Source organism: Notothenia coriiceps, unplaced genomic scaffold (assembly GCF_000735185.1).
Source record: "Notothenia coriiceps isolate Sejong01 unplaced genomic scaffold, NC01 NC01_scaffold00003345, whole genome shotgun sequence".
NCBI classification, from domain to species: Eukaryota; Metazoa; Chordata; class Actinopteri; order Perciformes; family Nototheniidae; genus Notothenia; species Notothenia coriiceps.
In genome coordinates this window covers 148,088-172,927 of record NW_011336046.1, presented here as the reverse complement: position 1 = coordinate 172,927, position 24,840 = coordinate 148,088, and the positions used below count along the sequence as shown (strand labels likewise).

General features: G+C 38.7%; 3 protein-coding genes and 1 non-coding gene across 5 annotated transcripts in view; 3 read left to right on the top strand and 1 right to left on the bottom strand.

The window, feature by feature from the left end:
* Positions 1–1,105: 1,105 nt before the first annotated feature.
* Positions 1,106–5,632, top strand: tm4sf21b (transmembrane 4 L six family member 21b). Its single transcript, XM_010766539.1, has 5 exons — positions 1,106–1,395; positions 2,533–2,598; positions 3,383–3,534; positions 3,621–3,807; positions 5,360–5,632. The coding sequence occupies exons 1-5, from the start codon at positions 1,204–1,206 to the stop codon at positions 5,360–5,362; spliced, it is 600 nt and encodes a 199-aa protein (XP_010764841.1). The 5' UTR covers positions 1,106–1,203; the 3' UTR covers positions 5,363–5,632.
* Positions 5,633–6,199: 567 nt separating this feature from the next.
* On the bottom strand, positions 6,200–6,271 carry trnaw-cca (transfer RNA tryptophan (anticodon CCA)). Its single transcript has one exon. It is a non-coding gene; the product is annotated as a tRNA-Trp (tRNA).
* A 1,573-nt stretch (positions 6,272–7,844) lies between these two features.
* On the top strand, positions 7,845–10,515 carry LOC104941438 (lysophosphatidic acid receptor 6). Its single transcript, XM_010766538.1, has 2 exons — positions 7,845–7,912; positions 9,107–10,515. The coding sequence occupies exon 2, from the start codon at positions 9,113–9,115 to the stop codon at positions 10,049–10,051; it is 939 nt and encodes a 312-aa protein (XP_010764840.1). The 5' UTR covers positions 7,845–7,912; positions 9,107–9,112; the 3' UTR covers positions 10,052–10,515.
* Positions 10,516–19,681: 9,166 nt separating this feature from the next.
* gal3st4 (galactose-3-O-sulfotransferase 4) overlaps positions 19,682–24,840 on the top strand; it is a 16,327-nt gene continuing 11,168 nt past the window's right edge. For both annotated transcript variants that reach the window (XM_010766537.1, XM_010766536.1), the window contains exon 1: positions 19,682–19,823. In XM_010766537.1, coding sequence (XP_010764839.1) covers positions 19,708–19,823 — 116 coding nt within the window. In that variant the 5' untranslated portion in view covers positions 19,682–19,707. The remainder of the gene's footprint in view (positions 19,824–24,840) is intronic.

The following is a 24,840-nucleotide window of genomic DNA, read 5'->3' as shown; positions in this document are numbered from 1 at the left end:
AATGATTCCCTCTCGGATCACAACCCAACCCAACACTATATGAACCATTAACATTTACAGTGTTGAAATGCAAAACGGGGTACACATTAATGCAGAAGTAATAATAATGAAGGAGCAACATACAGTGTGTCAGAGTGAAACATTGACAGGTACATGGGGGGGGGGGGCTGGTTAGAGTTCAGTACCTAATAAAGGCAGCAGAGCTAAGTGTATATAAGATGTTGTTGTCTGTTACATAAATGAAATTGGTTGGTTTGAGGAGCTGTATTTTAATTGATCAGAAATGTTCCAATTAGAAATAAATCAAATGTAAACCAAGTTACACCCTAAAAGTGTGATTTGGAAAATATCAGAAAAACCACTAATTTTATTATGTTGAAAATAGCTCACAGAAAAAGTCATATTAAATAACTAAATACATTTAAATATTAGAGTCTATGTCTATGAAAAATGTCAAAAATATCGGACAAAACATTTCATAATGCATAATAAAAAATAAAGAAATATATAAAACATTTCTGAAAGTATAGTATGTCTAAATGTTTATTTTTCTCTTTCGTACACCTCTTAAAAGTGTTATTTTGTGTGATATTTCACACACTAATGCTTGACACGACTTTGTCTTGGTGTCTGGTATAATTGTCCATCAGTAGCAATACCAAGGTTCTTTGGATGAAACGTATTTAATTATCAGATTTTGGAAATTGTGAATCAATTATCTAAGAAGATCAGATTTCCGTTTCTAACATGAACTGTTGTTACTTTATCCCTAGTCTTAACAAACCCTAAATGTAGATACCATTAATCAAAAGGAGTTTTTGCAGCCCCAATGCTCCCTAAAAAAGTACATTAATCTTTTATTTTCTATATTCTCTGCTTACTGTTATAAGGGTTGTGCTGTAGACCACAGCCTTGGCTTTTATGGCTCTCATGGAAACATGCACACAAAAAAAACCACACCCATTCCATAAAGTCTGGTCATAAAGAGTAATAATCAGGCTTATCTATTATAGCTCCGCCCTTTATACCCCCACCCTCCAAAACTCAAATATATTCAAACAACCCATTCCCAGTCTGTCACTTCTGAAGCCCAAAGCTACACTTCGTGTGTCAAAGGAAAAGAGGAGAGATTTTTGCTCGGAGGATCAGTTGGGATTTTAGAAATTTTTACCTTTTTGAGCGCCCCCCACACCCGCAGACATCATGTGTACAGGAGCCTGTTCTAAGTTCATCGCCATCCCGCTCTACATCCTGGCTGCAGTGTCCATCATCTGCAACATCATGCTCTTCTTCCCTGACCTTGACACGCAGTATGCAGCCCAAGACCGGGAGGGGATGGAGCGCATCACGGTGGAGGTCAAATACATGGCAGGCCTCATAGGAGGAGGAATCCTGGTGAGTACATTGATGTCAAAAATGCAAATTGTCCATAACAAAAATGACATGATTTGACTAATATTGTGTTTTTCGTTGGTTAAATTGGTCAAGTTTAGGCCACTAAAACTAAGGAAAGCCTCTGTGCTTACTTCAAGTACACTCACAAGAAGCCAATGATGCAGTGTATATGACCTCAAGCAATTAAAGACATAGCCAAAGTCAAACAAACACAAAAGTGACCACTTTCTTACATTTAAACAAAGAGCACAGAAATAAATAATACAATAGTTTTGGTAACAGACGGGATCTAAATGTGCATCACATTTTTAAAGGCTTGATTCAGTTAAAGGGGCGCATTATCAGAACAAAACCCTGATGCTGTCATGGTGATATCATCAGGGTTGTCTCATCCTGGACATGGAGAACATGTAACAGTGAGCCCTTGTTACAAACTGACACCAAAATAGGAAATGGATGCCGCATACCCCAAGATGGCGCGGACGCCACAAAATGTCCTAGCTTCCGGGTTTAGCTCCTGGTTTCCCTGCTCTCCGGAAAGTGTTTCTGCTTTGACCGTTGACTTACATTGTCATAATCTCACATCATTTAAAATGATTTACGGGTTAGATTAAATATAAAAATCATAAAAGAGTTATAATTCATCTTTCGTTTCGTTCTATCGGGAAAATGCTTTTTGGCCTGCAGGGGACTTTATTACTGCAATACCGCAACTCGCCACTGTGAAAAAGCCGAAAGCCATGCTGAGTGGCGCGACTAATCCATTTGAGAGTTGTTTTGCATTGTGGGAATTGTAGGATCCCCTCTTTTTCCGAAATGGTCCATACTTTTGACTTAAAGTGAGGATATCTCAGCCTCTGCTGCTCTGATGTTGCAAATTCATTTTGTAATCTAAACCTGGCTTGGGACCTAACCTTATAGAAACAAAATATAAAATTGAGTGCCTCTTTAAAGTCAGTTCAGTTCACAGCGGCTTAGTGCTCCTGTTTTTTCGCTTAATTTTTTTTTTCTGTTGTCCAGATCTAATGCACAATTTACTTAGGAAACATTTCTTTCCCTCACGATCTTCCTTCAGTAATAAGGTTGTTTGACCCTGTTTATGTTTCTATCAATTAAATATGCCTTCTGTTCTATCAGGTCCTCGTTCCTGCCATCCACACTCACCTGACCAGCGCTAACAACTGCTGCGCCAACCGCTGTGGGGTAAGTATGCATTATGTGGATGCTGTCTGTCGTTATCTTATCTATCTGTTTGTACCTCTCATCGTGGATAAATTACTGTTACATAAACTGGAACATCCCAATTTTAAAAAGCAGTATCATTAAACTTTTCGGCATATATTTTCAGATAAAACCACAATTTGTTAACCATCTGTGCTAGAACTCTGTCCCCTGGTGTTCAGAAAACACAGCTTCTCCCTTCTTTCCCCAGAAACTTGTCAAATGTGCATTTATTATGGTGTGAGGTTCAGAACCGAGACGGACTATCTATCTAAAGCAAGTCCCTGGAATTTGGTTTTTACAGTAGTGAAATAAATCCAAACCAGTGTCTTATATATTTATTCGGAAATGTCAAGTTCAGTTTATTTTTGTTGTTTCAACCTGAAAAAAATCCAATGCAAACATAACAATTGATCAGAGTCATTAATATTAAAATAGTGAAATACCATAGCAATTTTTTTAATTATTATTATGAAGTTGTTGCCCTTAAAATGAATGAAAGCTACAAATATTAATTTTTTATATTCCCAAAAAGTGTCATACACCCCCCTTTTTTTATATTATTGTTTGAGTGTCAAGACTATTCCACAAGTTACCTCCTTTGACTGTTAGACATTTTTGTTTTTCATTGTTATTATCTTTTTTTTGCAACATGCAAGTAATGAATCATTCCTGACTGAAAGAACTGGGGTCAACAATGCGAAATCATCTCCAACAAAACGTGCTTCAGTGTCCACTTCCTGACTCCACTGTGTGCTCCATGCAGATGTTCCTGTCCATTGGTTTTGCAGCAGCTGGTGCGGTGGGGGCCATTTACAGTCTGAGTGTGGCTGCCCTGGGCCTGTCTAATGGGCCAACATGCCTTTGGAGCAATCTTCAAAGCCCCCTTCCTCAATGGGGGACACCCTTCGCCAGCGGGTACAGGCAGTCTTTATGGCCATACATAATGTAGTTTAATGTACCATTTTCTTGTATTTACCTTTTCTAATTCTTATCCTCTTCAGTAACGGGAGCTACCTGGGCGATAAAGCAATGTGGCAATGGTGCAAAAAACCAGAGAATGTGGTTGAATTCAACGTGGGACTGTTCTCCACTCTGCTGGTGGCGGCCTGCTTTGAGCTCGCCCTCTGTCTCATCCAGATGGTCAACGGACTCTTTGGATGTCTCTGTGGCACCTGCGGTGGCAAGGAAGTGAGAGCATAGCACACTACAGGGTTCAGCATGATAACTAGACTATAAGATCATCAGGCCAAAACTTTCTCCCAGCCTGGTCTGTATTCGAACGCATCTACTAAGAACTTGGTGTCCTAGTAGATGCGTTCAAATACACATAAAAATAGAGCACATATAATACATATTTATTTAAGTAGCTTAGCTTTTGGTTTCTCTAACAGACTTTCAGTTGTGCTGCGTTGTTTTTTATTTGTTCATATTATAAAAACACCTCCAATGTGACCAGACTTTAAAGGTCCTTACACACCAAACTGACACCAAAGAACACGTCCCGGCGGAACGTCGCCTCACGTCTCCTCTTGGCCATGTTTCGCACTGGAATACACCGCAAAGACTTCATCCGACGGCCAAGTAGATCATACGAACTGCGCATGCGTGAGTGGCAATAACTCTCCTTACCAGCAGGCGGCGGTAGTGTGTATTCGTCATCCAAAAGAGGCAACAACCGGAAGACAGGGTGTTTCTCAATCTCGAGTACGCTTGCTTGGTAGCACATGTCTTCCGAGCGTCTTGTTTCAGAAGCGAGGCAAGAATACTTCCTGGCATTCGGAAAACAAAGAGTGGAACAGGCGTCATATAAGAGGCCCCGCCTTACATTTTCCGCCACAGATTTGGGGAAATTGGTCCGTGCGCAAAGCATTGTGGGGATTGCACATGTGCAGCCTCGAAATTTCTCCAAACGAAGTACGCCGGGCTCGGTAGATTTCCAAGTATGCTGGACATTGGAACAGTACTTCGGCAGCACTCGATGACGTATATGCTTGAAATAGTGGCTCTGGAGCAGCCTTACTCGCGATTGAGAAATACCCACTGACTGCGTGATACACCGAGAGAAGAAGAACAGACTGCGTGATATAAACAAACAACAAATAGCGTGTGCGTTCCATTTTCACTCTACAACGAGAAGCTCATGGGGCTTTCCCGAACCTGTGTCGAGAGCTGGAGTTAAATGAAATCTCAGACTTGCCTTCTTAATAGTTTGTTTGGGTCCCTCACTTCCGTTTCGCTTCTCATGCACTGATTCGCTAGCTGAACAGCCAATCAGAGTGATTTCTTTGGCCGACAGCCTCCCGATTCAACATGTCGAATCGGCGGCGGAAGGTGTCGGCACGGCCGAAAAGACATAACGGTGCAGTACACACCAAGGCACACCAAGGCACTCTGAGTAGGGCGACACAAACCTAATACAATTTTGTGTAATATGTTGACAAAAAAAAAAATTCAACGTCTTCTCGTGGTTGTGATTTGGCACGATATTTCTTTATTTTGCAAGACCTAACTTAGACAAGACGTTCTGAAATTCCAAAACACAACGCTGTTTCAAAATGTGGTTTGTATTTATAAATTCTGTTTAATTTATAACCCCAATTATTATCGCTCTCCACCATTCCTCTTTCAGATATAATACAATTAGATTATCCCCTTACTTTAGCGTCTGACTGTATATTAATGCTTTTTTTTAAACTCCAGATGCCTAAACTAACCCTGTCTTTCTGCCTTCTCTCCACAGTAAGCTTACTGTGACACACCACGACACACCATGACCTCTTGAAGAATAAATGACAGGGATCATCATCACATTCATCAACTCAATTCATCACCACTATCATAACCTACTGTATCATGGGGGGGTTTGAGATAGGGGTTGAACGTCTCTATAAACACAGTCCTATCTGTCCAAATCCTCATTATTCTTATTACTAATTCTTCAAAAGGAATGACTGGGATGATCAATAAATATTTCTTCTGTACCCATTTTATTATTCTCATATTATACTGATTGTAGATGGAAAAACTGATGTGTGCTATATTTGTATCTGTACAATTGTAAGTTTTAAAATATTTTGTAATAAAGCTTTTAACATAAGATAAAAAGGAGGTACTTCACGTTTTCTAGTAAGCTAAACCTAGATTAACTGTGTCTTGTTGTGTTTGCATTTGATTATTACTTTACAATGAAAACAATTAATATTTTATCAAATATTTTCCATTGTTACAGATTAACTTTAAATGTCCTAAAATAAAAAATATTTTACTTACTTTGACACTCATATCAAAACATGTTTACTATTGATATAGACACTTGGAAAAACGACTGTATCTAAAGTGATATATATTGCTAAGTCTCCTTATAGTTTGAGCACTGCTTCCGAAACAAATAGGAGTTCATTATTATTAATTCAGACATGAGCTTGGGGATAAGAAAAGTAGCCTATTGTCGCAGGCATTGATTAGTCTCATGTATTTGCTCCTTGAACATGGGACGTACTTTTTACTGTTTGTTGACACCACGCGTTACTAACTAAACGGTGTATCGTAAAAATCAATGAACGCCTTTCTTTAAAAAGACTGACCCCGACGTGATTTGAACACGCAACCTTCTGATCTGGAGTCAGACGCGCTACCGTTGCGCCACGAGGTCTACAACTAGATACACCTGAATATTTTGTTTATCAATGTTGCCTGCCATCCATCATTTACGTCAGGGAAACGATTAACTTTTTAGTGAATAAACGCTACATACGATGTCAAACTGTTTTTCTACTGTATAACCGTTAAAGTAGAAACCTTTTTCTTTGTGCTCCAGTAGATGAACGTTATTTTATTCTCCACTAGATGGCCCTGTTTGACAAAATATAATAGATCAAATCACACTGTCATTAATATTTATGTCTATTTATTAAAATGTTCCAACAGCTCCAGGTAATATAAGTGTTTCAATCAGTCACATTGTTAAAGTGTTTATGGACTATGCATTATGTTTGGATGACCATTATTGTTTTATGATGATCATAGTGTTACCCAGAAAAATGAAAGGTTTTATCGTTTTTTCTAAAATCGATATAGTGTTATTTATTATTACATATCACTTTTGGTGGATATCTGGTTAATATTTTTTTTACAGAAAGCAGGCCCACATTACATTACATTTACATGAAATGTAAAGTGGAAGAAGTACTCGGATCTTGTACTTAAGTAAAAGTAGAAGTACCAGTGAGTAGGATAAATATGATATGTTTTATAATGATTGATCATCAAAGTGTTGTCAAAGCTGTTAAAGGTGCAGCTAGTTTGAATGACTTTGTATAGTGCAGGGTAGCTTGTGAATTTACTCCAGGTGGAACTAAAGACTGATTTAAGACTTGATTATATTTCATATCATTCATCCAGATCTGTAAAGTAACTAAAGGTATTAAATAAATGTGGGGAAGTAGAAGTAAGTACAAAGTAGCCAAACATTTAAGTAGTCAAGTAATATAGTGGAGTAAAAGTACACCATTTACCTCAGAATTTTAGTGAAATAGAAGTACAAAGAAGTAAAAGATTAAAATACTCAAGTAGAGTACAAGTATCTCAAAAGTGTACTATAAGTACAGTAATTGAATACTTTTACTTAGACACTTTACACCACTGGAAATACTCAAAATTATAAATGTGATGGCCTCTTAAAGGCATTTGCATGCTTATACATTTAATTAGATAAGTGACTCCCTCTCTCTTACTACCAGGCAACGTGTTGGCTGCAATTCTTCTAATTTCTTAAAGACAGAGGATGTGTTCTGTTGGTTAAACCCCATGTGTATTACATGCATAGTGTTTTGAAATGTAGGCCTAAGTGTCATTTCCCCCACAGAGGAAAAATTGAACTCAAGAAGGCAGTATTCTGTGTGTTTTCTCTGTGTCCTCTATCCTCTCGTAATGTTATATTATTTTAACAAATAAACAGGTGGTGTAGACACTGTTTAGGCTCAATGTGGTTCTGGTCTATTAATGTTGTTATATTTCCGTTTGGACTGGATACGGCCAATAAATCAATGTTAATTTAAAATACAGGACAATACAATATCCAAAATGGGGACATATCCAAAATATATCTGATGTAAGGAACTAGTGTAGGCCTACATAGAAACCAACAAAGAGCGAGACAGCGCAAGCGAGATCTTAAGATTGGTCAACTTCCTGTGCTCCACACACCTCAGTGTCACCAGTGTGTCAGTATGCTGATCTGAAACTCACACACTCCTCTGCATCTGAATCTACTTCTCTTTTGATCATCAAACAGGTATTGTCACACTTTTACTAATTTCTTCACATACTATCAAATTTGCTGTACTTCATGTGTCATTCAAAATGCGGCATCTTTCAATTAGACAACGGAAAAAAGCTGATTGAGTCATATTATAAGAGTCATATACTAGGTGGAAGTATTGGTTGCAAATAAGGACGAACAAAAAGCATTCATTCTTACTTTGTACACTTATCTATTAACCATATGTTGTACTTACCACCGTGTACGCTCAAAGGATTGAACAACCAAAACATTTATTACAACCAAACAGATTTTTGTTTTATTGTCAATAAATATATTAAAAGATATTTCCCAGTGATTCTTTCAGGAGTGACGGTGTAGAAAATCTGTGAAATTGATATTGATTGGTGAAAAAGACAAATGAAATCAGCAGAAAGAGCGGCAGGTTAAAACAAAAGCTGAATATGTGTTGGTTTATGAGGGGGAACTAACTTTAGAGGGAACATACGCAGTCTAATTAAAAGCACAGAAGAAGCTGAAAGGCTTTGCTGCGTCCGTCACAGAGCCGGCAGGTAAGCAATTTGACCAAAGCATGTCACTAAAACAGCTCTTATAGTCATACTAAAGTAGGCCTTTGATGTTGTTAAAGACACAATAATATATATTGAAAGAAAATGATACGGAAATGGGAAAGGGTTGATGGACCTTTAGAAATGTATCGCCTGAATCTGCAGTTCTGCTCGGCTTTACAGCGCTTTACACTGAGAACAAATACCAACCAAAGAGTTGGTAGGGACCAACAACTGAGCTAAAAATGGTGAACATAGGACTAACGTTTATCATATCCACGTAAACACGACTCCAGATGATGCCAGAATTTAAACTTGAATTTCCAAAAAATCTCAAAAGTTAGAAAACCAAAAAGTGATGTATACATATTAATTTACATTATCCCTTCTACTCTACGGCTTCTTAAGTCATAGATATACTGTAGTATCCAAATCCACATTTTCTTTGCTTTTTCTGTTACTAAATGCACGTCGTGTGGATATAAATATTGTACAAAAGGTGGGGTTTGATTTGTTTTAAACCAACAGTGGGACCAAATTTGTATTAGCTCAACCATGCACCTTGACCTCCTTCTAAATATGTGTCTTCGTTGCTTAGAGAATGTCAAAAACAACTTAGACTGTTTCTAACCACTGGTTTTCCTCTTGTGTGAATTAGGTCACCATGTCCCCCAACGTGGCCTACAACAACAGCTGTGCGGAACACATCAGCATCTTCTCCGTGTCCATGTACTCCTTCATCTCCACCGTTGGCCTGGTCTTTAATATCCTAGCACTGGTGTTTTTCTTCAGCCAAACCAAATCCAGATCTCAAACCATAGTCTATATGACTCACCTGGCCATAGCAGACATTCTGCTCATCCTCACATTGCCCATGAGGATCTACTACCATCTGGGATCTACCCTTGGTCAGCGGACCTGTGAAGTCCTCGGTTTGGTCCTCAAGGCCAACATGTATGGAAGCATCTTTCTCCTCACTTGCATTTGCTTCGACCGCTGCATGGCCGTCAGCTTCCCTATGTCGTCTCGAGTCCAGGCAGGGAGAAAGAAAGCTCCGTGGATTTGTCTCGGGATATGGATGCTCACCTTTGGAGCCAGCCTACCCATCTATCTTACCAAGCGCAATTATGTTAACAACACGGAATGTTTTGACAGCCTTCCTGTTTACGCTACAAACCCGGTGGTGGTTTTTCCAAGCCTGATTGTGGGGTTTGGGATCCCACTGGTCATCATGTTGATCTGCTCATGGGGTTTGGTCCGTGCTGTCCAACGTAGCTCTGTGGCTCAGACCAACTTAGTGGACAGCGGGAAAATCCAGAGGATGATTGCCACCAGCCTCCTAATTTTCCTGCTCAGCTTCCTCCCTTACCATACCATCCTGGCCGTCCTCTCTCTGTATAAAGAAGATATATCCTGCCCCATGCGTACTGCATACCGCTACAGCCTGATGATGGCGTGTCTCAACACAGTGCTTGATCCTGTTGCATACTATTTCACCACGGACACCTTCAAGAAGAACGTGGACATGGGCACTGTTCGGAGGATGTTTCTGTTGAATAGTCAAAGTTCCGATGTGAACAGGAGCAGGATGCCCAACAGCTAAAGGACTCAACAGACACACTGAAAAACAGAAACGTTGACATTCATTAATGTATTATATCGACAGATTTCATATAACTGAATTAGGTTGGTTGAATCTAATATTTTTTTTTTACTTAATATTATTGCTTTTTACTAACCTAAACAATGACGTGTGACACAAAACATTTAATTAAAGTCAACCTTTACATTTTTTGAAGTGCATGCAACATATCAAATCTGACGTTTAACCTAACAATGAGGACATTTTGGGATCATTTCTATAATGTAAACCCCAGAGAATGACAATGTATGTAATTCCCTTAAGTATTTCACCCTGTCCCTTTATTGCTTCTGTTTTATACATCATGGAGCATTATTTATGCATATTATTAAGGTTATCAAATAAATATGCTATGCTATCTATCAGTGAATATGTCTTTGACCATGAGTAACTGAACTTAAATAAATTGGATAATTATAAAAGAATAGAATTTTTTTATGATAGATGCAATATGAAATAGCTAATATGAGATGTATAAAAAACCTCTTTAATTTCTGCATTAAATAAGATCAAGTGCAAGGTGTTAAAAAAAAGGTTTGTGGAAAGATAAGAGAAACAGTAAGTGCAACTTCTCGTCTGTGCTGGTTTTCTGGTTTTTTAATTTAAAAACATGAAAAAAAAAACTGCATTCAGTTCCACCGGGAGCAGGACAAAGTGACATATTTATTACAGGCAAACGAGTCCAAGTCACAGAAATTCAGCAAATATAACTGATTTTTAATTTTTAGAACAGCTATGGAAGGACATAATTTACCTAAACACACAAAGCACAACAACTTTCTCATTCTTGTCATTTCATACTAATAATTAATCACCGAAACCACACTGTATTTTTGTGAAATGAAGGCAGGAGGAAGTAGACATGCTTATCTTTGGTTGACATTGGTAACAGATACATTATAAGATGTTGAGCTTGTAGGCCTACAGGGCGTCTGACGTCATAATCACTTGTTGTTCAGATCATGATGATATCAGTGATTTGGTTTCATGAGTACATTTATCTGCATAATTCTGATAGCTGAGCTCCATAGGCTGTGGATGGCAACAGAAGTGAAGCATTGTGTGAGTGAAGGAAAGGAACAGTCCTCGACTGTCTGCAGCAAGCCCTTCTGCTTTTTTTTTTTGTGCACGATTCTGAGAGGCAGAGGTTGTATGGAGAAGCAGAGGCATGTGTTCATGTCTGTGGTTTCCTGTTTGTGTTGTATGCTTGTGTATCCGAGAACCCTATAATAAAGTCACATATTATCAATTCCAAGACATAAAGGCGCCGTGGTTGCAACAATTGTAAGTTCCCCTAAATATTGCAGATTAAAATGCATGAATTTTTCACTCGTGAAGAGCGCCCCTTTGTGGCTGCAAAGACAGAAAGATAGCTACAGTTAAGATAATGAGCTATTGTTAAAACTCTAAATGGTTCTACTGCATATACTGTTAAAAATTGTGATTAATTGACAGCAGAGATCAAGAGACACTGACCAATCACAGCTTTTGTTTCATGAGAGCAGAGTTTTTCAGCAACTGGTCAGTACAGTCATATTTAGGCAGAAAGTATGAGGAGAATAACATTATTTGAACAACACATCGTTTAATCGTGTTGCAATGAAAAGCTGAAATACAATTGTTTATTTAAAAGTCCCATGTCATGCTTTTCCGGTTATTACCCGTCCCCTTATGAAGGTTGTAAACGGTCTGCAAAGTCACAAACCCTCAAAGTACACCCTGTAGCGAGTAAAACTCTAACACAGAAAATACCTGTCTATACTGCCCCAGAACGCCTCGTTGGAGATGTCCCTTTTTCCATGGTTTTCTTCCTGGGTACAGTGACATGCCCATACCCAAATGGACCCTCCAATGGAGCTCCAACAAGCCGTGTAGGACAGAGAGTGAATACACATATCCAGAGATGCTGTATGAAAAACCAATGTGAGTTTGGAAAATTGCAATATATATTACAATATAAATCTATTTTAGTATACCTCAACAATGGAATTATGATCAATAGAAATGGCAATGACATGGGACCTTTAAAAATGTTAATTACATGTGACCTTTAAACCTGCAATAACTGATCTTGACCACTTGGGGTCAGCAGCAACAAGAAAACAATAACATCTCTTTTCAGGTTAGGATGGTGGCTTTAGCTTATTTACACATCCAGCTGTTACAGAGAAACATTATCTTTCCATTAGACAAGTTGTGTTTTTAGCTAGAGCTTTTTTTCTGATAAAAACGTCCTGTTGCAGTCAAGAACAGTATTATCAGAGCATTGAGAGTGAACCAAAAAAAGACTATAGCTGTAGAAGGAATTGGACATCAGGTTCAAATGAATAGCCTAAAATACTTACATTAAAAATCATAATGGCCCTTTAAGCACTGTGTGTTGAAAATGTTAAGGTTTGCGACTCCAAATGGTATTACTCATGGGTGGTCCCGGGGGCCAACAGGGGCCAGTGCCACTGTGAAACGGAGCTTGGGCCCCCCTGTGGCCCCGCTCCAAAAGTATAAATCTATGATAATGCAATTCATGTCAAATGCTAAGGTACTGTGCTGTATCCTGGGCCAAAGTCAACAGGGATTTTTTTTCATTCAGTAATGTAATTTAATAACTTAATTAATGAAAGAAATGTTGTGACTATAACAAATCCCGACGCATACTAAAAAAAAAAAAAAAGAAGAAGTTTGGCTGCATAAATAATGTTTTTATTACCCCAAACTTCTTTTAATGTTCTGTATCTTGGGCCAAAGTAACTCAAACAAATAAATACAATTGTAACAAAGTCATTGACACAAACTCTGTTACTAAATCAAACACCAATAATGGTATTTAAAGTAGTTTTTTTCAAAACTAAAACATGTTAAAATCTCCTTTTTACTGCATTGAATGTGCCCCTCTTATTAAATTATTGGCCCCATCACGGCCCCCCCAGTAAATTAGTCTAGAACTGCCACTGGTAGTATTAAAAAAAACGACATGTACCAGGGGGTGACACTCAACAACAGATGAATTGCGCCAATTAACTTCTGGATTGTCTTCTTAAATAAAGAAGCTTAAACTAGCCCGAGCATAATCTGAGCTCTGAATAAGCACTTCCAGGGCCGGCCCTTGGCATAGGCAGTATAGGCGAATGCTAAGGGCGCATCAATCAATGGGGGGCGCCAAAAAAAAAAAAAGGTTAGACATTTGTTATTTTTTTTTATTTCATAAAAACACAATTTCCCGATTTTGGATCAACAAAGTACATCTTATTATCTTATACTAACAGAACTACACCTATATTGCGTACAGCGCCTATAAACTGTGGCGCACCCCCCCCCNACCTCGATTTTGGAGAGCCAGAAAAACTGTGAAAAAGTACCCGTTAGCCGGAACTACCCCTAGTGGAAACGCAACCAAAAACGGGCCGGGTTTGGCACGCACGCTTAAACCGTGCTACGCGCTGCAGTGGAAATGCGCCATTAGTGATGTGACATTTGCATACGCCAATGAAAATGGACATTAAGAGACATACGAGTTATGTGCTGTGACGCTGCTGCCTTACACAAAGAGGAAATCAGCCGCTAAACACATATTGATGCACTTGGATATGACCTGCATGTCATTCTAACATTGTTGTCTAGACCTATTCAAACCCTTTATGACTAATTAAAGTCTATATTAGTTATTTAAGAAGCTCCAGTGTATGTTTATTAGCTTTTCAGACCACTTGCTAAGAAATTAGAGCTCAAACTGAAGTCCCTAACTTACTTGTGCAACTAAAGTAACCTCAAACTATTTGTTATCCTTATCAAGAGCTTTCTAGGCTACATAAAATTTAATTTTGGGACAAGCCCCAAGAAATATCAACAATGTAACGAGCTGGCTGCTCTTTCTTGTTGGTTAGAGTTAGATTTTTTCTATTTTCTACTGATAATTTATCTAAAGAAAAAGGGTATTTAAGTTGGCAAAATGATATTAAATAAATCAATAAAAACAAATAATAATGACTATTAGTAATGGGAAATATTGCATTATTTTTTTTTTTTTTACTTGGATCAAGAAACAAAAACTCTCACAATAAGTGCATTGTTGTGAAATACAATTATCAGGTCGATTGTGGATGTCCTCAAAAAATTATATTTGACTTTTTCCACTATATTTGTCTTTGTATTGTCTTAACAATTATACTGCAGATTAATCCACACTGAGAATGTGTATATTATGAAATTGGGTAATAATACATAGTAAACATGTTGTAAAGGGTGAGCAATAAAGGAACACACTTCACTGTGTGCTGAAACCAGAGTGTCAATAAAACACAAGGTGGTGTGTGCTGGAGACTTGTCTCCTAGCAGATGTACTGTGTTTAATGTGTGGGGTGTTATAGCTGTGGCCTGGTGGTGATCACTCACAGAGATCATGGAATAATAAAATATATTATAACCACATGGAGAGCAGGATAACATCATGATATGTAAAGGATGGGTGGTACGGACATACAATACGAGCGGTGCTACACACAGAAGAATAAGCAGGGGCCACCACCCACCCACACAAAGGAGCCTTCAGTCTGACACACACACACACACACACACACACACACACACACACACACACACACACACACACACACACACACACACACACACACACACACACACACACACACACACACACACACACACACACACACACACACACACACACACACACACACACACACACAGGCTGTAAATGCACAAATACATCTTGCACATGGAAGGCCTTTGAAGCAGCCCTCCTCCACCCACACCTTCTCCTCTTTTTCCTGCAGGATCACAGCTCAGCGCCACCTTTTCATTCCCCACAATATGTGCATCTCTGCAGACCCCCCCTCCACCCTCCAGCTCCGACTCTTCCCATTTTCTTTAGATCGTTACCTGGCTCTCCGTCTGAAAAGCATAGCTGAGTCTCCAGACCGGTATCGGTGACGGTGTTATTGTGCAGCGGAACAGAGCGCGGAGCATCTCGAAGGCAACAGCCGCAGCTGACCAGCCGCCGGTACCGATCAGGCCATGGACCCGGGGAGACCCGCACGGAGCCCGGACCCGGGTTCTGGAGGAGGCGGAAAAGAGGCTTCACTCCTGCCCGGGGCTCTGACCGAATTTATCTGGCTGTGCACCGACAGTTCTATCAAATCTCTGCCGGGACGACGGCCGACACACACAGGGAGAACTGAGATAAAGAGAGCGTGAATATGAGCGTCTAATACTTCGCGGACACCTTCAAAATAAAAGCATTTTTACGGATTTGCATGAGACGGGTCCGAAAATCCGGAGTTTTTAATCCAAAAAAAGGTCTCCACTTTTGTTTGGGTTACTTGTATTGTTATGTATAGGCCTATATTTATATCTATACATTGTATAGGCCTATATTTATATCTATACACTTCCAGGATTAAAAAGCTAGAAGGAATTGCTGTAGTATTCATTTATTTACTTGTTTATGTATTGATTTACTATTATTTTGTTGGCCTAATCGCAGTAAAACAAATGTAGACCTACCAATAATCTTGTAAATTACGATTATTTAAGATTTATCGTTTGGTCTAAGAAATGTCTGAAATTGGCTAAATAAATCCATTCCAGTTTCTCAAAGTTCAAGATAATGCTCTTTTATGTCAAATATATTTAGTTTAATATGATAAAAAAGAGTAAAGTAGGGAAACACTATATTGAAGAGGTTCAAAACTGCTTTTTCTGATATTTTAGCATGACACAATTACTAATCAAACGGTTATCCGATTGTCAAAAAACCAAGCAATTTGTTTTAGGTTCATGATTAATTATTGCAACTTTAAACAATAATGGAATCAACAGATCCTGTTGTTGTTTAAAAGCCTTTACACTTGTTATTCTAAATGATTAAGTTCCCACTGACACTTTAAGTGACAAAGTTTGTGGTTTTATTTTGAAGGCAAAGTGACGCTGACGGAAGTGAATCACGAGAAAAATATTTAAGGATACATTTAGTCCCCATGATGCATGGCCCTACCTCATCGCCTGTTAAAGTCATGTTTTGCCATTGGAGCGCAATAAATAAATATTATTTCACACAACAATGTAAAAGCACAGTACTGTGGTTGAACTAATGCATGCATATCTGTTTATTTAATTACATTGTGTTAAAGTATTTCACAAATATAGCCTATTTATAAGAACATATGGCCACACATCAAATGATTTATATTAAAAACATTTTAATTTAAATACATTAATGTCTGAATTCTGACTTGAATCTCTGAATTCTGAAATGTTGCTGCAGAACAAGTACTTTTATGTTAAGAATGGATTTAATGTAGCACCCTGGGACGGTTATATATAAAATTTACTGACCTTCAGTCCCCATTGAAAGGAATGGTGGTACAGAGATCCTGAATAGTAACGGATGTGAGAGGTCTTCTTTTAATAGCTGACCTTTGTTTAAGTCACCACAAAGCACCAATTGACATAAGCCTGGGAGAAGGAAGTGTTGTTATTGTTGTAAAATAATAGGGGGAAGAAGGACTCAGATCTTATGCTTCAGTAAAAGTTTCAATTCCACAGTGTAGACATACTCTGTAACAAGTAAAAATGCTGCAATCAAAATGTTAGATAATTAAAAGTATAAAAGTATTAGCATCAAAATATTCTTACATATACACTTTTTTCAAAGTGGTCATTTTCAGAATAATATATAATATATCACTGTAGTATAATTAGTGATGCATTCACGTGTCTATCATTTGAATGTTTCAGCTGTTAGAGGACCAGAAAACATAAATAACTTCTTATACTGCCAGATAACTCTATCCATAACAGCATATTCAAGTATATTATTAAAATTGTATTAATAAAATGTACCTGCAAAAGTTACTTATGCTTTCAATTAAATGTAGAGGAGTAAAAAGTACAATATTTGCTGACAAAATGTAGTGGAGGAGAAGTATAAAGTAGCATAAAGTGAGAATACTCAAGTAAAGTACAGTACTTGAGTGACTTTGCACAACGGAAAATAATAATTCAACTTAATGTCTGCAGGACAGCAAAAAATGTAGAACTTTTTCTTTCCCTATTTCACCTCCAGGATTTGAAGCGGAAAATATTGTGAGAGCAGTGAAGTCATTATGTTTGATATTTTATTTTCTCTTTATTCTTATATGGCTTTCGACCGCTGGACCTTTGCTCTAATGCAGTATTGTTATAAAGGATTTTAGTTACTCAACACCTCACAAAAGCAGCAATATATTCCCAACTCTTTGGCTCGAATGTTGGGACGATGGAAGGATTTAAGCTGGAATACAAATTCAAATGTCTGGCGTCGTGTTTTGTCCCCCTGAGAGTATTCTTTCTCCCTGCAGAGTTGAAGTGCAGTTGAGCTGTGCAGGTCAGAGCGGCTGCTGTTCAGTAACCTCACATTGCAGCTGTTAACACACATCATCTTTTCACCAACTGCTCACTGTTGCTCACACGCAGCCGGCTACTTATTGATTGCTGAACACTATGGTTCATCAATGTAAATCAACATTTCTCTTTACACAGGGAGATGTTATGACACGCTACTTCGCATTTGTTTACAGAATATTTAAAGGGGACCTATTAGGCAAAATCCACTTTTTCCTGTCTTCTACATAAGCATGTGTCCCCTCTGTGTAAAGAGATTCTGAAAGTTTCAGCAAAAAAGTTTCTCTCTCTTTTCGTCCTGATCCATTTATATAAAAAGTAAACCTGTCTGAAAATGAGCTGATCAGATTTTGGCCACTTTATCATGTCATAACGATTTTTTTGCTGGTGTAACCATTAGCCAATCAGCAACCAAGGAAACCCCCCGCCCCCCCCCACCCACCTTATCACCTGAATCTCCTCCTAGAGCACCACCGTGTTCTTTTTATCCAAATNGTGGACGGTCGGAGCATATACAACGTTAGCTTAGCCGATCTCCATTCAGAAAACATACATTTTAAAAGGTTTTTCGCCTGTCGTCTGTCTGCAGACTTGACAAGTCTGCAGACAGACGACAGGCGAAAAACCTTTTAAAATGTATGTTTTCTGAATGGAGATCGGCTAAGCTAACGTTGTATATGCTCCGACCGTCCACACTCACAACAACGGCCTACAGACATAAATAAACCAGCGACTGTATTCGCCATGACACAGACAGTCTGTGGTTTGTACTTGTTTAACTTTTGTCTAGTTTCTGAACAGATATGAAGAGCTGTGAGCTCTGAGTGCTAACAGCTAACGGCTGATGTTGGTTTTGTGGTTCGCATTGAAGATGACGTCACGGCTCCGCCTACACTGCGTTACTATAGTTACTACCCCAGCTACTAAACTGTAATGGAAACGCAGCATAAAGTGAGCCTGTACTACCAAGGCCTAACTATACCGTACTAAGCCGTGCGAGGCCCTGTAGTGGAAATGCGCCATAACAGATCTCGTCCTGCACCACTGAGTACAGATAGTTCACTTGTTACTGTTTAAATACAGCAGGAAATGTAATTTCCCCATGTCAAACTGTCTCCCTGTCTCTTAGCTTTGACAATACTGCTGCAAACTGAAGAGAGAAAAAAAAGGGAGAATCAATGATGTTTCATCACAATGCCACACATTCCCTTTAATTCATTTTCAGCATTGGTCATTATGACCTAACCCCCCTGTACTCCCCGTTCTCTCTCTCACACACACACACACACACACACACACACACACACACACACACACACACACACACACACACACACACACACACACACACACACACACACACACACACACACACACACACACACACACACACACACACACACACCATTCTCTTTCTCCTCTCCGGCCCGAGGCTAGCAGTCATGTCCGTGTTTAGCACGTCATTCACATCCTCCGTTCTGATTGGACAGTTATTTTCTCCCTTTTTGCCACTATGCTGCCGTGCACTGAAGTGTATCCGGATGACCCTGACACATCAGAGCGGAAGTAGTTATTAAGAATGACATGGTCAAAGTTTACTTACATCCCGTGGATAAAAAAACGTGTGATAATATGACTTTATCAGCAGAAACATTGGTCGGATAATGCAATATCCAAACTATATACAGCATTAATTATCTTTATTTGGTCAACAGATTTCACATAACTGTATTAGGTTAGTTGAACGCAATATTATCAAGTTTAAATAACAAATAATAGGTTCAAATTAATATATTTGCTTTCAATTAACCTAATACAATTATGTGAATAATACGTTTAATTAGTCAGTTTCTCAGTGTAGGCTGGTCCTCTTGTCTGTGAATGTTTTCAGGCTGATGCTGATGAAGCCTTATTCATGTTTACTTTACGACTCATCCAAATCTCCCCCTCTCTCTCTACCCTCTCTTCTTCCTCCCCCACCCCTTTATTACCTCCTCCACCCTCATTTCCTCATCGCTCTTTTGACATGACATCACGTCCCCCTCCTCCACCTCGAAAACATCATCTCCCCTTCCCCACCCACCACCCCCTTTTGTCCCCCATTAACAACATCATCACCCTTCTCTCCCCTCCACCATAATTTCCTTCACCTTCTCCTTCTCCTTAATCTTCTTGCCTCACCCTTCTATACCTTCCTCCATCCATCGCCTCCCCCCAGGATGTTGCGGTGGCTGGTGTGTGGCCGGGTGGGCACAGTTTGGATCTGGAAGGCTCTGCTGCTCTTCGTTGCCATCGCCTTCGCTGTCCAACTGTTGGGGGTCATCTTCAACAAGAGGTATCTATTTTGATTTACTAAATGTTTCTTTGATTTAACTTATTTCTTTTGCATTGCAGTTCTAAGAAGGTATGCACGATGATATTGGCACAACATCAGTATCGGCCGATTTAAATCTGCTCCAAAAAAACAACATTTTCTGTCTTTGTTGTGATCATTTTCGTCTGACCGGCATTGCCAAAATAAAGCTTTTCATGCAATTTATACAGACTAGAAAAGGCGGAGCGCTCAGAAAAAAGACGCCAGGCTCTTTGCTTTTTCTGGAGGCGACCGCTTCCGAGCGTTCTCATTGGAATCAATTGAAAAAATAAGCTTCTATTTTTTGAAAATTGATAAAATAAGCTTCTATTTTTTAATTCAGACTTAATTGAGTGTAAGCAACAGTCTGCAAATATATACTTATTTTGAGCAGGCATAATCATTTTTTCCATTCACCACAGAAGACAATTGATGTTCTAAGCCAGTGGTTCTCAAATGGGGGTACGCGGACCCCTAGGGGTACGTTGGAGTACAGGGGGTATGTGAGATTCATTTTATGTTAATGGGAAAAAAAACATAATTAATGCATTTAAACAAACTACTAGTAGTAGATGAACTACTTTATTCAAAAGTTTACAGTAATTCTGGATAATAAAATGGGAAACATAAACGGGGTGCTCTCTTTTCCTCTCCCTATCCTGACAGCCCGTCAGTCTTGTGCAGCTCGCTGAACCTGTAATAAGTGACCCGACAGTAAAGAATAAATATATGTATAGTTTAGCTAGTTCCAGAGTAGATAAACTAGCTAAGTGTGTTAGGTCTAACTCTTAGTGATATGATCTCTGATCTCTCTCTCGCGTCCGGTTATACTTCCCTCGCGTTTATGTCCAAATCTATCAGATCTAGCTAGTTGTAGTTAATTATATGACTGCCTGCTTATCAAAGGACCTAAACAATAAGCGTTGCTTGGCAACGGCGTGTGGCCGCAAAGTATAGCGTATAGTATAACTGCAGTTGCCTCCCTGTCACGAGAAAGACAAAGATCCTCAGTGAAGCACAAGTCCATGTTTCTCACTAAATTGTAAGTACAACTTATTAAAAAGATCAGTTCAATGCAAGTATTATTATGATGTTATTGCATGATGTTAAAATTGGTTTGCCATGAATTTAGTGATGGATTGTAAACATTTGAAATGTAGCATTTAAGTGTTTCTCTGTTAAAAGGTTGTTGTTTTAACATATCAGACGCTGATGGTGCAAGGCTGTACTGTACCTCTTTATATAGGCATTTTTTCCCTAACAAATTGCTTTTGCGCTGATCAGGGGGTACTTGGCTGAATATTTTTTTTCAAAGGGGGTACATTATTGAAAAAAGTTTGAGAACCACTGCGATTAGGTGGAAAAGGTACATCCTCAATCTGCCAAAATTCAGCATAGCCCAGCTGTCAAACATTGCTGATTCTCACAGTAGAACGAGGTTTAGGTTTATACACTACTTATACCTTATTGGTATGATAATTATTTTTGAGATTGAGGTAGACTGAGTATGTTTTGGTGAATAGCTGTGCACAGAAACTGCTTCCTCTCCATGTGACGGTGGCAACCACGAGAATCACCGCCAGGAAGTGAGGAGAACAATACAGGATCTAAATGTGCTGATACCGCAATTTACCACAGGGAATCTCTTTAAAAACATTACAAAGAAATAGTTGTTTTCACACACTGACTTGGAGCACTATCAGCGTCACATTTTGATTATGTTCTAGATATTATTAGTAAGTGTGTTTTGAGCGCTGCAACCAATCCTTTTATTTAATGGCGTTTATCCAATTGAAAAGGTAATCATAGAAGATGTCTTCAAACGTTTTGTATTGTCTGACCAACCATTCTGAGCCCAAATATATTCATTTACAGTACTTAAAAAACCGAAATCTTTACTAATTGAATTGCCATGAATTATCTGCAGATTAAGCTCACACGGTGGGACTGTTCATTTACATCGTACGCCATTTTCTCTTAGTTTCCCGTGAGGTTGGGCAGAGCCTTGCAGTGAAAACAGCTAGTTAGTTTCATTTCAATGGTTACATCCCCTGCCTGCTTGCACCGCTGTCATCTGATTGGTTGTGCATGGAAAGGTCACCGATCCACAAGGTCAAAGTCGGAATAATTTGAACATTAAGCGCACTGCCTGGTGACCAATTTTCCAAAGAAACACAACGTCAGCACAGAGCCGTTTTACCACTTGTTATGTGACTACAGCTAGTTATTGAACTTGACTTTACGTCTGTTACGCAAAAAAATACGCTTATTATCCTGTTTGTGCTTCCTCTCTTTCTTGTGTTTTTCGCACATCTCAGCATGTGAAGGCGATGATAACAGGGATCTCTGAAGAGCAAGGCTGTCATGGGGTTTTAATGCTTGTTGAATTTAAGTTAATCTGACACTCTAAAATCCGCTGAGATCTGTTAGCAGCCTGTGTTGGCCGAGGAAAAGACTATAACATTAAAAATGTGCTTGAATCTTGTCGTTACAACCTGAACATGAGCTCTCAGCAGCATGAGGTGTGAAATATGTATGTTTCATTGACACAAGCTGTGTTGGTAGTTTCCCTGCCACATGTTTTATTTATTTCTATTTTTATTTGTCATTTAAAAGATAAAAAAGGGCACTACGAGGTTAAAGGGAAGACTGCTCAGGGTTATAATGGACAATCCATTCAGTAATCATTACTCTTGCTGTTAATGCTGTTAAAATGTGCAAGCATTTCTTTTTAATGGGTAACATGCTCCACCTTGTACCAAGTGTTCTAGCCTCTGAGAAATCAGATGTTCTTTTTTATTTAGTTCTTGTACAGTTGCTCTATTTTAAGATACCATTCATGGGCACATTATGTTTTAATAGACTCTATTCGGTACAGAATGTATTTTTAATAACATAATACTGAAGTAAATTATTAATCCTAAAGTAGAACTTTCCATTTAACTCTGTCCTCTAACATCTGGGTCCAAGGGCCCTAGGGGGGGTTCAGGTTGCAGTCCCTCAGCTTGCATTTCTAGTGTGGTCAGGGCATAAGGACTGGATTTTCAATGATGCTGCCTACTAACAGACTTACCCACTAGAGCTGAACTGAGGTTGAGTTTCACTGTGCGCCGTGCCAATATTGACGTTTGAATACCAATCCCTTAGATATGGCTACTAAATAATAAAGTACATGCCCTTTGATAATTAATCCATGCACTTACGGCTCAGGCCCTAACATCCCAAAAAGTGTTTTTAATTCACAATAATTCTTCATCCGTCTTTGGTTTTATATATCATAAATGGAAAATGTTAAATTATAACTGTTTTTTCTCAAGAATTTGGTTTAATGCATTGCTGTCTTTAATCAGAACATTTTCTATTCTGAGTGTACATATAAGTGCAAGATAGATGAGAAGATTATTGAAAAACTCCCTAAAGCACATTAACATCACACAGATTAAATTAAAGCTGCATTAATAGATTTTTTGGGGCAACTTTGGAGCTGAAAAGTAGTCAAAATTCACATATTATCCCCTTATTAAGTTGCTTTGTTGAACAAATTAGAAAATAAATGCCTACTAACTAACACATCCAGCAGTGACAGGACATGATTCATGAGTCCAGTATTAACTATCCTTTCAGCTCTGGTTTGGTCTCTTCAGTCTTCTGTTGAAGGTGTCTTTATCCCTAGCTGCTAAATGCTCCTCTGTGTTCCCCTGCTAGTTTCTAACTGTGTCTGTTTGCCCAAAGTCTGAAAAGCAATGTAGACTGAGGAGTTACTACAGAGTTGCTGTTTTTTTTTCTGTGGTTTAACTACCTTAACTTTACTTTCACCTTACATGGAGTCACTTAAGGCTGCATTAAAGTAGCATGGGCCACACAGGGCTACAATGTTTTGGGCATTACTCAGGACTGCAGTCTAATGTTCTGACTGGTGTATAATCATTGTAAGGGTTGCAAACTCATCAGGTCAAAAATATGACATAGCTCCTAGAGGAGTCTGGGGCAATAAAAAAAAAAAAATCAACTTTAAAGAGCCTGTGACACGAACCCAACAACTGTTGTGCAATGAAATAGTGGGCTACTAGTAATCTCGAACCGTCAGTTTAAAAAAGAAAAAGCGATACCGTTCCGATAAATATCAATAATTTCGAACATCGCGGGAAAATTCCTTCGACTCATTTTGAGGTTTTGGGGGAAGCCGGAAGTGACGTCAATGCGGGAACGCTTCACTGTGCGGCGAGAGAGCCAAACACGGACAAAGTGTGTTGTCATGCGTAGAAATTGTGAATTACTGAGTTTAGCACGTAATAACTTAAGTGATAGTTGACTGTACAGGGTGAGGTATCAGATACTTTGATCACGTAAAGAACTAATTCATGTCCAAATGTTTTGTGTAGGAAAGATGGGAAACGATAAGGTAAGGATGACCTCGGATGCAGGGGGTGAATATGAAGGGGATATGTTAAATCTTTATGAGAGTAAAAATTGATACATGAGGAAGTGGGTAGTGAGAGTCTTGTTGAATTTATGTGCACATCGCGCGCTGGGTTCGATGTGATTATTAAAAACAAATTTGAAGTTATATGTGTGTGACACTCAAAGAATGAGAATGATAAACTATTAATAGTGCTTGTATCATGTACAGATCATCCTTCTGAGTTCGAGGCTTTAACAGTTTAAGATACTTTGTTAAGTTTTGTTTGTGAAGTGTATGTGATGGGTTGATTTAAATAAAATCTTTTGTATAGGAGAAAGCCGAAGGATCTGCATATTACACATGGAAATGAAGAAATGACAAAACCTTAGATCTATTTTTTTGTAGGTTGCCTAATGTCAGTTAGATGTGTTAATGTTGGTCGATTGGATCGACAGGAAGAAGCTGGTGTATTGCCTGGTTTACCATGGAAACGATTATGTGAAGACAGACCAAAATGAATGGTTGCGGTGTGTTTGTTGGAATGAGTCTAATACATCTAAAATCTCGATTGTGCAGTGTTATCAGTTGCATAAGTAG